General features: G+C 38.7%; 1 protein-coding gene across 1 annotated transcript; it reads left to right on the top strand.

Moving 5' to 3' along the window:
* The first annotated feature begins 310 nt into the window (after positions 1-310).
* htr1b (5-hydroxytryptamine (serotonin) receptor 1B) lies at positions 311-2,120 on the top strand. Its single transcript, XM_027024739.2, has one exon. The coding sequence runs from the start codon at positions 685-687 to the stop codon at positions 1,834-1,836; it is 1,152 nt and encodes a 383-aa protein (XP_026880540.2). The 5' UTR covers positions 311-684; the 3' UTR covers positions 1,837-2,120.
* Positions 2,121-13,759: the final 11,639 nt, after the last annotated feature.

The following is a 13,759-nucleotide window of genomic DNA, read 5'->3' as shown; positions in this document are numbered from 1 at the left end:
AAGCTTTTATATCACCCTTCTTGTAGCGGTGGGGCTGTTATTGCCATAACATTTTCGGCCTTAAATCGGCTATACTAAATCAAAACACTGTAACTGTATAATTTTTATCAATCGTATCTATCCCATGACTTCTATTATTGTTGTTTAAATAGGCTTAAGATTGCTATTAAAAGAAGGGGCGCTAGGACCCTGCAGGATGCCTCCTCTCAAACCAAGGACTATGATAATCAAAGGCGCAAGTTTTCCATCCATCCTCACTATAAAAAGCAAGGACGCGTACGCGAATACCAGTGAAACCGATAAAAATCGCTGTTACAATCTGGAGAACGAAAGCTGGTGTTTTTGAAAGTACAGCAAGAGGATTACTTACCATGGATGTCGGACTATTGTGTCAACACAACTTTTGGGTTGTTTCATTGTGCTTTCTTGCAACTTGTAAACGTTATCTGATTCTTTGTCTCATTCAAGCAAAAAAAGTGAAACAAAATAATGAAATTCCCTCTGAAAAACATGAACCATATAGATCCATATATTATGGAGAAATCTGCCTAGCGTGGTTCTGAAGCTAGAACAAAGCAAGGAAGCAAAGAAAATGCTTTGCCATTTTTAAGGATTCTAAAGGCGCAAATGTGCTCTGTGATGATATGAAAAAACTGAAAGAAGTGCGTCTCCTCGTCGTCTGGCATGGAGCGCCTCGGTCACTTCACACCAACCGCAGCAAATTATGAACAGGTAATGAATGTCTCAAGCAACAGTACTAATGTGACATACGCATCTAAAAGTGACGAGGAAGGGATAAGTCTTGTTTTCCAAATAACGGTTGCGTTAATTCTTGGTGCCATCACTCTCGCCACAACACTATCGAACGCATTTGTTATTGCGACGATTTCCCAGTCAAGAAAGCTCCATACACCAGCGAACTTCTTGATAGCATCTCTTGCTGTCACTGATCTCTTGGTGTCCGTGCTCGTGATGCCAATAAGTGCGCTATACACGATCAGTCACACGTGGACGCTCGGACAAGTTATATGTGACATTTGGCTGTCTTCAGATATAACTTGTTGCACTGCATCGATTCTGCACTTGTGCGTAATTGCCTTGGATCGATATTGGGCGATAACTGACGCGTTGGAGTATGCCAAAAGGCGCACTACAAGCCGGGCAGCAGGAATGGTGGCGACCGCTTGGATCATCGCTATTTCTATTTCCGTTCCTCCCTTCTTTTGGCGACAGGTGAAGACAGGGGAGGTAACCAGCTGCGCCGTGAACACGGACCACATTTTTTACACCATTTATTCCACATTTGGGGCATTCTACATCCCAACTTTGCTGCTTATTGCCTTGTATGGAAGAATATATGTCGAGGCGAGGAAGCGTATCTTGAAGAAGTCGCCAAAAAAAGTCGGGAAAAGATTTACTTCAGCGCACCTCGTCACAAACTCTCCCGGGTCGGTATCTTCCATGACTCCTTTGCACTGCGGACGGCAGGAGCTGTGCTCCAGTGACACCGGATCACTTACGACTGAAAGCCAGATTAAAATCATCGTGTCCGATTCACTTTTGGAGAAAAAGAGGATTTCGGCTGCCAGAGAGAGGAAAGCGACGAAAACACTTGGCATAATTTTAGGAGCCTACATAGTGTGCTGGTTGCCATTTTTCATTTATACACTTTTGGTACCACTTTGTCCATCCTGCCCTTTATACGCAGAACTGTTTGACTTTTTCACATGGCTTGGCTACCTCAACTCATTAATAAATCCTATCATATACACAATGTCAAATGATGATTTTAAAAAATCTTTCCATAAGCTTTTGAACTTTAGATGTTACAGATAAGCACTTGGGGAATTTGAAAAGTATGTCACATCCCTGAAATAGGAATAAATTAGCAATGAGTAATATGTGTCATCTCCAACAGATCTCGAACATCCTACTGCTTAATATGGCTGCAATATTTTGTCCATGTTGCATCGTTATTTTGCAGTCATTAAAATGTCGAATTACATTGTTGTATGGGTATTGCTAAGCAACGAAGTGCTGAAATGAAATAAATGATCGATTAAAGCTCATTACTAAGCAACTGATGCAATTATAGATGAGTAAAGTTTTCTTTTTTCGTCTTTCTGTATTGTATTCCTTCTTTATTTTCATTTACAAAATACCTGAGAAACGTATTTCTGAACATTTATATGAAATATATCAAACTTTAGTGACAAATTCAATAGAAGAAGCTGTGAAAATCCACAGCAAGGTCAAATGCATCATCTTCCAAATGATATTTACTCAGTACCTTTCATGAAGTTATCTGTAAGTCAGCCTGCACTGTGCAAACAAGTCATGTTGATCTCTGAGGCCATTTCATTTTCCCATCTATAACTGGCCTATATACTGAATTAGTATTACAGAAAATTAGCCAACATCTATTTCAATCACTACAATCACCTGCCAATCACTATTTCATAAGAAATGAGACGGGGACAGCAAATGTAATTTTTGCTTCAGGTAAGTAATTCATAATTATCATATGCTAAAATAATCAATTCCCAATGACATGCAGAGCTAAACGTTTGACCTGAAATAATGTTTATTTATGCAAGTTAGTAAAAAGTTGGCCTTGCACTAAAATGTCCCATCATTTGCCAAACTCTCAGTACTACAGGATTTTTAATTTTTTTTTATTTTTGATTTAGTTATCAAGTTGTGACATCTACCTTGACAAGTGAAATTGCAGGTTAAGTCTAAAGTTGCAGGCCTGCCAACCACAAATGGAAATGGATTGATGTTTAAATAGTTGTTTTCATTTCCTGATGGAAATTTCTGATATGGATAGAAAGCTGCAAATCTCCAGGTTAAGAGTCGTACCATTAACTTAAGTCAAATCCAGCACATGGTAACAAGGTTTTTGTTTTTTTAAGAATCAGGACACAGCTCAAAACAGTACAATGGACAGGAATTATAAGCAGTTTAATTTGATAGATATAAGTACTTCTGATACTTTTTAATAGCTGTATTAAAACCATATAGATACTGATGTCATATTACAGACAAATGAGAGGAGAATTTACCTTTTTGATATCACCTAATAAAATGAAATGGAATGATAGTTTGGTCTGACAGTCATTGATAAGCACATTTTGTTATTACATTTGATCCATTAAAGAGCTTTGTACCTTGGTACTTTCTAAAATAGCATCAAAAACAATAGGTAGACAAAATATTTAATGCTTGTTACGTTTATAGTTAAACAAAGCCAATCAGCAATCAGATACAATAGACATAAAAAAAAAACATGTGTCTATACCCCAACATGTTGAATTTAAATTGAAAAAAAAAAATCATAGATAATAAGATAATAAAATCGATAAAAGAGAAGAACATCATCTTTGGATTAAGAATATTTACAACTAACAATAAAGGTATCACATGCTTTTGTATACATGCTTTATCTCACACATTTTAGGAGACCATAAGTAACTGCAAAAAATTGGTTTCTCAGTTGAATAACTGTTTATGGAGTTGTTATATTTTTATATGAGTATCTGCTCCACTATTATGGCTTAAAATAAAGCATTTGTTCCCAATTAATTAGCCACTGCTCATCTACGTCAACTCCTCCTCATTACAGACACAATCTTGGTTTCACCGTATGTTATTGTGCTTACAGATCAAAGTTGCACACAGTACAGGTTTAATTTTACAGTATTTTTTAAAAGGCTTGCATAAATAGACTGTAATGTGTAATGAAGGTTTGCGTAATAGTGAAGGGAGGTTAGAGGTGTTAGAAATACAAACAAATGAGCAGTCTACTGTAACTGGAGCTGATCGGGCAGGGCTCCAACCATGAGCGGCCGAGAGGAGCATAGGTGAGTCTCTTATCCCACACTAAAAATACAGGCAGAGAAAATAAACCCAGAGAAAATAAGAAACCAGTAACATATCTTAGAATTGTGAGGGGCTATGTTGACAAGAAAATCAGGAAAATTGGGATAAAATCCATTGCAGAAGATTCACTTCTCCCAGAGTTGAGGTGAGTATGAAGGTCAGAGTGAAGGCTGGAGTGCGGCAGTCATAAAATATGGCAAACCTTGATCAGAGATTTGGAATTTGCAGGAAGCTTCTCTTCCAACATTACAGCAGAGTCCTTCAGGTTGCAGGATTACGATGTCAGTGGGCATGGCAAGTTTATTTATACACTGCTTTTTTATGCACAGCAACAAATCAAAGTGACACACCTAAAAACAATCTGCTACATAGACAATTAAAACAATTAATTTAAATAGAAAAGATACATTTTTAAACAGTTGGTTTAAGCAGAACTAATTTCAAGTAGCGATCTAAATAAAGTAGTAATTAAAAGAAATGTTAAAAATGTAAGTTCTAAAAGAGTTTTAAAGCATTAAGTGTTGAAATAAAAGATGAAAATAAATACAGAAGAAATGAAGAATTAAAAGTAATAGAATACACTATAGTACTGAAACTGAAGGGACCAGTGTTTAAACTGAGCTGGAAGCCTGGTCAAATACAAAAGGCTTTAGTTTAGAGTTAAAAGTGTCCAGTGTCAGGGCTCTTCTGATATTCTCTGATATTTAAACTGCTTCCATTTATAGAGCATAATAGCTAAATGCTACCATTCCATGCTTGGTTTTTACATTGGGCAGGACTACCTATACCTATAAAAAATACTAGTTCCTAATGATCTGAGAGTTCTGCTTGGCTCAAAATGCTGCAGCATATCAGAAAAATATGCAGGTTCCACACTATTAAGTGATTTATAGACCCACTATAATTCCTTAAAGTCAACTCTTTAATATGCTGGTAGCCATTGTAAGGATTTAAGAATGGGGGTGTATTCCATTCTTTTGCTCCCAATGAGAATTCTGGCAGCTGCATTTTGAATCAACTAAGGTTGTTTGTCTTTGTTGGGAGTCTGTTTTGGAGACCATTACAGTAATCATCCCTGCTGGAAATAAAAGCATGACGAAGTTTCTCTAGGTCTGGCTTTGTCTGGAAATCTCTGATCTGGTTCATGTTCTTATGTGATAAATTGCTGATTTGATATGACTTCTAAGTGCTTTGATATGATTGCTAAAACTGAGATCAGAGTCTATTACTATGCAAGGGTACAAGCTAGTTGTGTAGCTTTGCAGGCTTTCTTTGTTCCAAGATATAATAATCTGCTTTATCTTTGTTCAGCTGCAGAAAGTTTTGGCCAATTAATTATATTTCCATAGAATCACAGAATCTGAAGCCAATGGAGAGCATCTCTCAAATGGACACTTCATACTGAGCTCACTTCCGCTGGCATGAACCAGGAACAGAACCCTGTCCCTATGGAACCAAGACTATGATATGCCAGCCTATTACCAACAGTGAGATAGCCATTTCTCAGAACTTTGTTATGAAAAGCACTTAATGTAAAATGGAGGCAAATTATAGTGTTCTTTGGAAAAATGTTCCTGGGAATCCATGGGAGGTTGAGCGGAAAGGTCGCTGATTAGGAAAGTCAGAGTTGTAGGCCAATTTGAACTGGAGACTGTTTTTCTTCTTTCAACAATGTCAAATTTCTGTTTACATATTGTATTATTTTGGCCGGGAACATATTCAGATATTGGGTAAGAAGGAAGAATTGTGCATCCGGTGTTTGTCATTAAAATCTTTAAACTACATTAATTTTTCCCTCATAATATGGTTAGGCTTCATTTGGTTATACTAACTCTATTCTTCAAATATCCAATTTATTAGGGTTTATTGTTTTATACCCTTTGTCCTCTGCCTTTTAGATGAATACTGAGACTGCCAGTTAAGCGATTTGTAATGATGAGATTATTATATTACTTTAAAGGAATACAACCTTGGGATAATCTAACCAAAAAATTATATGGCCATATTCAGTCCGTTAGCACTTCCTCGCACGTGTGTAGTGTGTTCATATTGACTGCACAAGATATATGGAAAAGCTCATTAATCTGATTATCTTTCTTCAGACCGAGACTTTGATGGAGCACTATATGCTGGGAATGTACATTCTCCGAGGCATTTTTGGGTGTTCTATGACATACAGCATTTTGCATTTAGTCTTCAGGGGGCCTCTCCTTTGTGCTTTCAAAATTCAATCAGCCTTTTCTGATGCCTTCAGATTATTCAAATTTTGGGCCACAGACTGCATTACCTTTAGGTTTTCTCACGCATCTAATGATCTTGTTTACTTTTTTCATGCAGCCCTCTGTATCAGCTTATATGAATATATGTACTGTATAGCCTGATCTGAAAGGCAATATTACTAGAAAGTAACTTGTAGTTTGCTGTAAATATTTCATTCTGAGTTTTTAACATCTTATTGGCAATGTTTCTTGAACAACTCAATCACAATCATTATCATGCTAAAATGTGCCACTATTGTGTGCTGTGTTTTTGTTATTTACTAAAATCTTGTATCTTTTATTTAATATGCAGTTTATCTCTTCTGTCTCTGCTCGTACCATTTGAAGATTGACTGAAAGCCCAAGAGCATGTCAACCTGACTGCTAAGCCAATAAATGTGACACTGAAGTGACTTGAAGCAGAGCACTTTCCCAAGTGAATCCCCTCCCACAGTCCATGTTTTCAGGGCTTGGTTCACTCACTTGAAACACCTCCCCATCTTTGGCAACGGTAACGGTAGCTCAGTTAAGGTTAAGGTACTTGAATTGGAAGGTTGCTGGTTCAAGCCCCACCACTGACAAGTTGCCACTGTTGGGCCCCTGAGCAAGACCTTTAACACTCAATTACTCACGTTGTACTCAGTCATAATTGTAAGATGCTTTGGACAAAAGTGTCAGCTGAATGTTGTAAATGTAATGTGCCATACAGCCTGGAAAATCCAGATGGCTAATATTCACAGCATGCTACAGAGCTCTGAAGCTACTCAAATACCTTTTCAAACTAAATATATTCACTACCATTGAATTACTCTCAAAGATATTAATTGCTCACTAGAGTATAATTTGCATGAGAGAGTGGTAATTTAGAATTTTGTTGTGACATCTTACATGTAGAATAAGACTCAACAGTTTCATTACTGTTCACAGTGTTTAATTACTGCCAAAAACATTTTGTATCTAGAGCAAATAAATGTCTCGTAATATTCATGACTGCTAGCTATCATGTTTAAATATATTTAAATGTGTACTTTTGCCTCTTCTTAGAATAAAAGTGTAATTTTCCCACCTGTTTTGCAACAGCATTACATATAAATGACCCACTAAGTGTCTCTAGCCGTCAAACCTGATCCAAACCTGATTCAGATTTTAAGGATATGCAGCCCCTTCCAGGAGGACTTTATCTTCACACACAGTAGCCACACATTTAAGAAGTGAGAAACGCCATGTGTAACATCAGCCTCTTCACCTGAGGTGACACGTGGATCCCTGTGCTTTCAACATGACACCTTCGTTTTATAGCTCTCACAGTAGGACACTTTGCTTTAAACATTTTGGATGGTACAAGCATACATTTCCATGTGAAGGATTTTGCACAGGGACAGTGAATTAGGGGTGTCATTGCACAGCACTGTAAACCAAAAACACAATGACAAAAAAGCCTTGTAGACAAGAAAGATTATCATAATCAAAATCCACCTTCAATCTGCCAAGGTTTCTTAATTCAATCAGGTTAAAACGCAAGCTTTCAGAATAATGGCATGGTTTATAGTATGATGAAAAATTTTGGCAGTTTGTTGCTTCAGAATCTTGCTAGTATTCCCCTTACTCAATTTTTAATGAAGAATATTGCAGTTAGTCTCCCAAACAAGACCGAATTATCCAAATTTGTCCATTTTGACAGTGTCTTCATGTATGACAGTTCCAACAAAAAAAAATGAAACGTTTAAAAACTTTTTTTTTAATCTATGTGAAATATAACAATGTGAAAGCCTATTAGCGCTTGTATACAATAAATAGTAACCAAAGTTTCACCATGTATATATTTAAACACTGTAAAAGCCTTTCAATACACATTATAGTCAAAAATAGCACCTTTTGGTTGAAAAAAAAATACTGCCAGATCCATCTGATGTAAACAATAGCGTAGAGCAACTTTCATTTATAAATACTGTCTCTCGTCCTTTAAGACAGCAAGTGTGAACGATGCTGCATAAACAGTCGAATCACACATTTATCTACGACGTACCAATAGAGACGAGAAACGATCAGGTCATGTTTCCATCGTTAATGACCAAAGCCGATTCGCGCTGTGGGTTAGGCACCACTAGCGACGCCGATTCGCTCCGCTTGTCTGTCACTTCGTGTCGCTCCTTACGGGGCTCTTCGTTAGCACCTCTGGCACTCATCAGCCGCTAGCCGCGCCGCCCTCCTCGCAGGCCCGCTGCTGTGGTACTCCCGGTCCAGGCGGCGGCTCCAGGCTCATCGCTGCGTGACAGGTGGTCACAGCCGAGACCGCCTCTCAGGAACAAGCAGGGTCCAGAACGATGGTTCGGGCTGACTGCCACTGCCTCACATAACCGCCGCTATCTCAGAACACCCGAGGCAAAACGACATTATCTTTTCCCTCTCATCAACAAACATATGGAGAGGCAAAAGGCATGCAGTTTTCATTCACTCGTTTTAACACTGCAGTGCACAATATGTGTAGACTTAAGAGTAACAATCAAAATTCACGAAGATCATGGCGAAACATTTAAGAAAAATCTCTTGAACCAGTTTTTGTTCAACCTAAGAAAAGGTGCTGGAAACTTACTATAGCTTATGTAAGATATTATATTGAAAATATGTTTTATCGTGATGGATCGCCAAAGCCTGTGAATGCTCGTGGAGTAATTTATACGTTGTGTGGCTTGACAACTTCAATGAATTGCACGTTTGCAATCCCTGCTACGGATTGAAAGCGTGCAGTACGCCTTTTTCAGACCTGCCCCACTAAGCATGCAATGTCTGGGGAAATATATCACAACAGTTAAAGGCAGAAAGAGTGGTAGCTGTGGTCTCGGTGCCGTACATCTAACTAGCAGGGCTTGTGTCCTATATTGTTTTAAAATACTTAGCTTCTTTATCTGTGTCAGAGATTCCAATTAGGAGATATGCATGACTGCACATTATTTATCACCAGTCTAGTATGTAAACAGACATGACGGTATTTTCATGTGTAAAATCTCTAGACACATTTTTGGACTGCATTGTGGTTATGACATAGAGGGTGTTCTTTTCAAGTACTTCCATATAGCTCATATAGTACACAATATCTACACTAATTTTGTGTGATTGTTTTATGTGTTTCAACTGCACTGCTTTTACGTTTGTATTTATGGCATTTAGCTGACGTTATTATCCAGAGCAGCTTCCAATTATGACTGAATACAGTTTGAGCAATTGAAGCTTAAGGGTCTTGCTCAGGAAACACTGGTAGCTTGGTAGGGATGAGGCTTGAACTGGCAACCTGATTATTAGTCAAGTACCTAAACCACTGAGCTACCACTGCTACAACTAAATTCCTTTTAGGATTACCATCTTTATATCAGTGTAAGGTTTTACACTTACATGAGCAAATATTGCATTCATTTTATTTGAAAGATATTACGTTTTGGAAATAAGTAAAAAATGTTGATCTGTTCGAGGAGACCTTTAGCTGTCCGTGTTAGCATTTAAGGGATAATTCTCTGGCACAGAGAACATGACCTCTTTGCACTTGATTTGCCTGACCTTGGCGGAGGGCCAAGAGGGCAGTGCAATTTGATGTTGACTGGGCCCCTGCAAGTGGGCACAAATTCTGAGTGTCTCATCTGGGCAGGGTGGCCGTGTTGGCCCCACCCTCCTTGTGCAGTCTGCAGGACTTCGTCCTGCTATCAGCCGCAGAGCAGGGCGTTTTCAGTCCGTTCAGAGTTTGGTTCTGTACGATTGTATGAGGCCTTGCCTGAGCTGACAGCCAACATTGCATTTGACATTCTCAGAACAGATGCCTCTATTCTGAGCAATTTGAAGTGATCAAAATTTACATTGCATGTTTATCGGACAGCTGGTCCTTCACTGTGGTGCTCAGAGCACGCACCTCCACAACGGTAGTAAGAAAAACTCAGTACTCTGGACAATGGCATTATTTATTTTGTTCTTATATATAAACTATGCCATAACGTCACTTAACACACGTTACTAAAATATTTTATGTGATATAAATGAATTACAGTGTTCTGACTAACAAAAACATTTCTGAAACAAAGTACCACTATAATCGTTTGAAGTTCTACAGAGACAGACATTTTCATACACACATATACTGTTATATATTGTTTTCATGGTTATTTTACACTGTAATGGCTCAGATAGTTGAAGCTTATGCCTTCTAAAATCAAATTAGCTCTCTCTCTCATTAGGGAGTTGGATCTGGCTTGTAAAGGGGACGGTGAGAGAATTATTCATTAAGAATAATTTCCATTAAACTAGTGGGGAACTTGGCTGAAAAGCAGAGATCTTTACATCTTGTTTGCTTGGTACTGAAAGATACATATTAGTTTCACTTTATTCTGTAATTAAAGATCTGTTGCATTCACCCACACTGAGTCTCCGAGCGTATTTTTTGGGGCCCTGCATCCCAGATGAAATGGCACGAGCTATTGACACAACACCAGAGCCACTAGAGCCTTTACATTTTGAGAAGCGAAGAAATGCTTTGTGCTGAAATTGACTTTTATGCATAGTAGCGTATTTACTTTAGCGGCCAGCGCTGCTGGGAAGTAATCGCTTAAGTTTGCCCCCTGGTGGTTTCAAAACACACTTTATATGAAGCTGTCAACGCAAAATGCTCTTGTGAAAAACTAATTATCCTGTGCAATCAATCATTATTAGCAGAAAAAAAAGGCCTCAGTAATTCTTACCTGCTGATACAAAATAGTATACATATTGGTGAAGGAAAGCATTTCTAAACAAATTCAAATTAGTTGTTCTGTTTACAAAGTTGCTCTGTTTACAAAGACACTTGTTCCCCATCTCAAGGCATTGCACTACCAAGGAACAACAGCAGGGGTGACATTGTAGTACCAAACATTACCTGCAGGGGTACTTTGGCACCAGGGGCATGTCAGGCCTCGTAGAGGAACATGAGAGACAACCATATCCCTGTCACTGAAACTGTCTGTTATCCTGTCAATGGATGACTGTAGTCTCTACCGCTGAAAGCATTTGCCACAAGTGGGAAGTGGTGACAGAAGCCCTGTCACTCTTTTTCAGTTAAATATATCAGAGAAGCTATTTTACGATGGACTGGAGGAAAAAATCGAGAGTTTATAGTCTGGGGTTGCAGCATGTAGACAGACATGCACATCAGTGTATAAATATAATTTGTATGTTTATTAATACATTAATCATAAAAAGCACCATTACATTGAAGTTGAACATGGCAGCCTATTACAAATGGTAATTTGTCTGTTTTTTTCTCTTTTGTTATAATATTCTTTCAGAACTAAGAAATTAAAGCAACCTCCTCTCACATAAGTGTAGCTATGTTCATGTTACTAGTATCATAATACTGATATAATACTGAACGTCCTGTTAAAAACCCAAGACAACAATGGGAACCTAGCATTTCTCAGCATCACTGTAGATTAAGGTCTGCATGGCAAACCTCTAGTTTTAGATCAGAGATGACCAGCAAAAATATTCAATGCCATGTGTTTTTTCCCAGATTCTAGACAGGCTGTCCAATGTGATATAGTTGTGATATAGGCTATAAAAATGAATGTTAATATCAGTCAGTATTTTTAAAAAAAACAAAAAAAGAAGATATGCAGGTGAATGAACTGGTGCAGGACAGTCATATATAGAACATGTAATTCATAAGGTTTACTTACAGGTAATAGATTTGGGAAACCTCCCTATAGTCCATTGCTTTCTAGCTTCATTAGACACTGAGAAGAACTCTCTCATTCTTTGTCTCTCTCTGGGGGAGATGTGATGACTCTGGACAGCTGCTCTGCCAGACTCGTTCGCCCTGGTATAATTGAAGTCGACCCTTTTGATTGGTTTGCGATTAAAGTCGTCAGCACAGGCGAAGAGGTCAAACCGCTTTGCATGAGACAGGATTCATTTTTTTACTATTCAAAATGCAAGAAACATCTCAATGACAGCTAAACAGTAAAAGGTCAGCGAACTGCCTTTTCCTTACTTTTTAATGCAAATCACACATGTCTTAAAACATAAGCTGTGCTTGATTTGTTACAGACTGTTTCGTCATCACATAGCCAGGAAAAAAACCTTGCCCCAAAAGCTGACACAATGGGCAATGCATTTTAGAATAATATCCAAATGTGCTTTCCCATTTTGGTGGGCAAATTAAGCCAGCAGGGAGTCAGAGTGGTGTGGTTCAGGAACGGGGAAACTGAACCTCCTGTTGGGCTGATGGAACAGAGCGGTCGTGTACTGGCTGCAGGGATTTGCTGATGCACTTGTTGTGTGATCATGCTTTTTCATCAATTCTGCATGATGGACACTCCACAAGCGCTCCTCTCTCCGGGGCTCTCTAAAGCCTGTATCTCCAGCCATGAACGCTCCCTAATGAGCATCAGGGACCTGAGCAACACCATTATGCTTCTAATGGCTGACCCTCATTTGCTGTGTGACACCACAAAGCAGGCCGAGATAAAAGGTCTGATCGGCTGGTCAATATAAACAAGAGTGAGTTAGAGCCCTTCTCAACTTTCCAAAGATTCAGAGAGATCATTGGTACTGCCACGAATGCTTAGACTGAAGGACTTCTCAAAACATTTTATTAAAACTTTCCCTCACATATTCACTTATAAATGATAGTGTTATGAATGACACTATCAGTGTCATTTTGGGTAACATAAATAGCGACTGCTCAGAACATTGATTTCCTTGAACAGTTATGAATCTGTGTCAAAATGACCACTCAAATCAAAATTAAAATCCAAAACTGAGTTACAGTTATCTTGGTAGTGAAATGTTCAGTGTGTAATATTAATATTATTATTATTATTATTATTATTATTTACATTTACATTTATATAGTGCCTTTCTCAGACTCAAGGACACTTTACAGATAGATAGCAGCTTTCACAAACACTCACACACCGATGAGAAGCGGCAGCCAATTTTGCGCACAGCGTGCTCTCTACCGGAAACCCAATCATACAGGACAATTTAGAATATCCAATCAAGCAAACTAATATCTAGTTCTGAGAAAATGTTCAAATGGATTTGGCCACAAAAGATTATTAAAGGGGCCACAAAAGATTATTAAAGGTGCTTATATGTTAGTAAGAGCAGTGGCATGGTAATTCTCTACATAGCTGCAACAGGCCTCCGTGCGCCACCACACACAAGAAGAGGAAGACTGTTCTCATTCCAACAGTGTCCAGCAGTGAGCTCTAACTCTCAGAGCAGAAAGAAAAGCATACTCTCCCTCCCATAAGGCACAGAGCCTACTAATGCGCCTCGTGGCATGCAGCAGAACGGGTCCAGTCTCGAACGGGTCCAGTCTCGAACAGGCCACTCTGAGTACTGGAGAGAGGAAGACAGACAGAAAGAGGGAATCAAGAACCCATGCAGTTCTCGAGAGGAAAGGCCCTAGCTGGCAGATGTTAGTCCAGAAGGCAGCTAACAGGATGAAGACCAGGGAGATTAGGAGTGAATGGGTGGTAAACAGCTTAGGCTCAATCGAGCGCCTGTGTTTTTAACCTCCTCACTTTCCGTGATCCTGTGGGCACTCTTGCATGCACATATTTACACACACCCTTTCATTTGTGGTTCACAGCCTG

The sequence above is a fragment of the Electrophorus electricus genome, chromosome 13 (genome assembly GCF_013358815.1).
Source record: "Electrophorus electricus isolate fEleEle1 chromosome 13, fEleEle1.pri, whole genome shotgun sequence".
Classification (NCBI taxonomy): Eukaryota; Metazoa; Chordata; class Actinopteri; order Gymnotiformes; family Gymnotidae; genus Electrophorus; species Electrophorus electricus.
This window is presented reverse-complemented; position numbering and strand designations above follow the sequence as displayed.

Bases quoted from the DNA above. Each gene is read 5' to 3' on its own strand.
- htr1b (XM_027024739.2), top strand. From the start codon at position 685: ATGGAGCGCCTCGGTCACTTCACACCAACCGCAGCAAATTATGAACAG.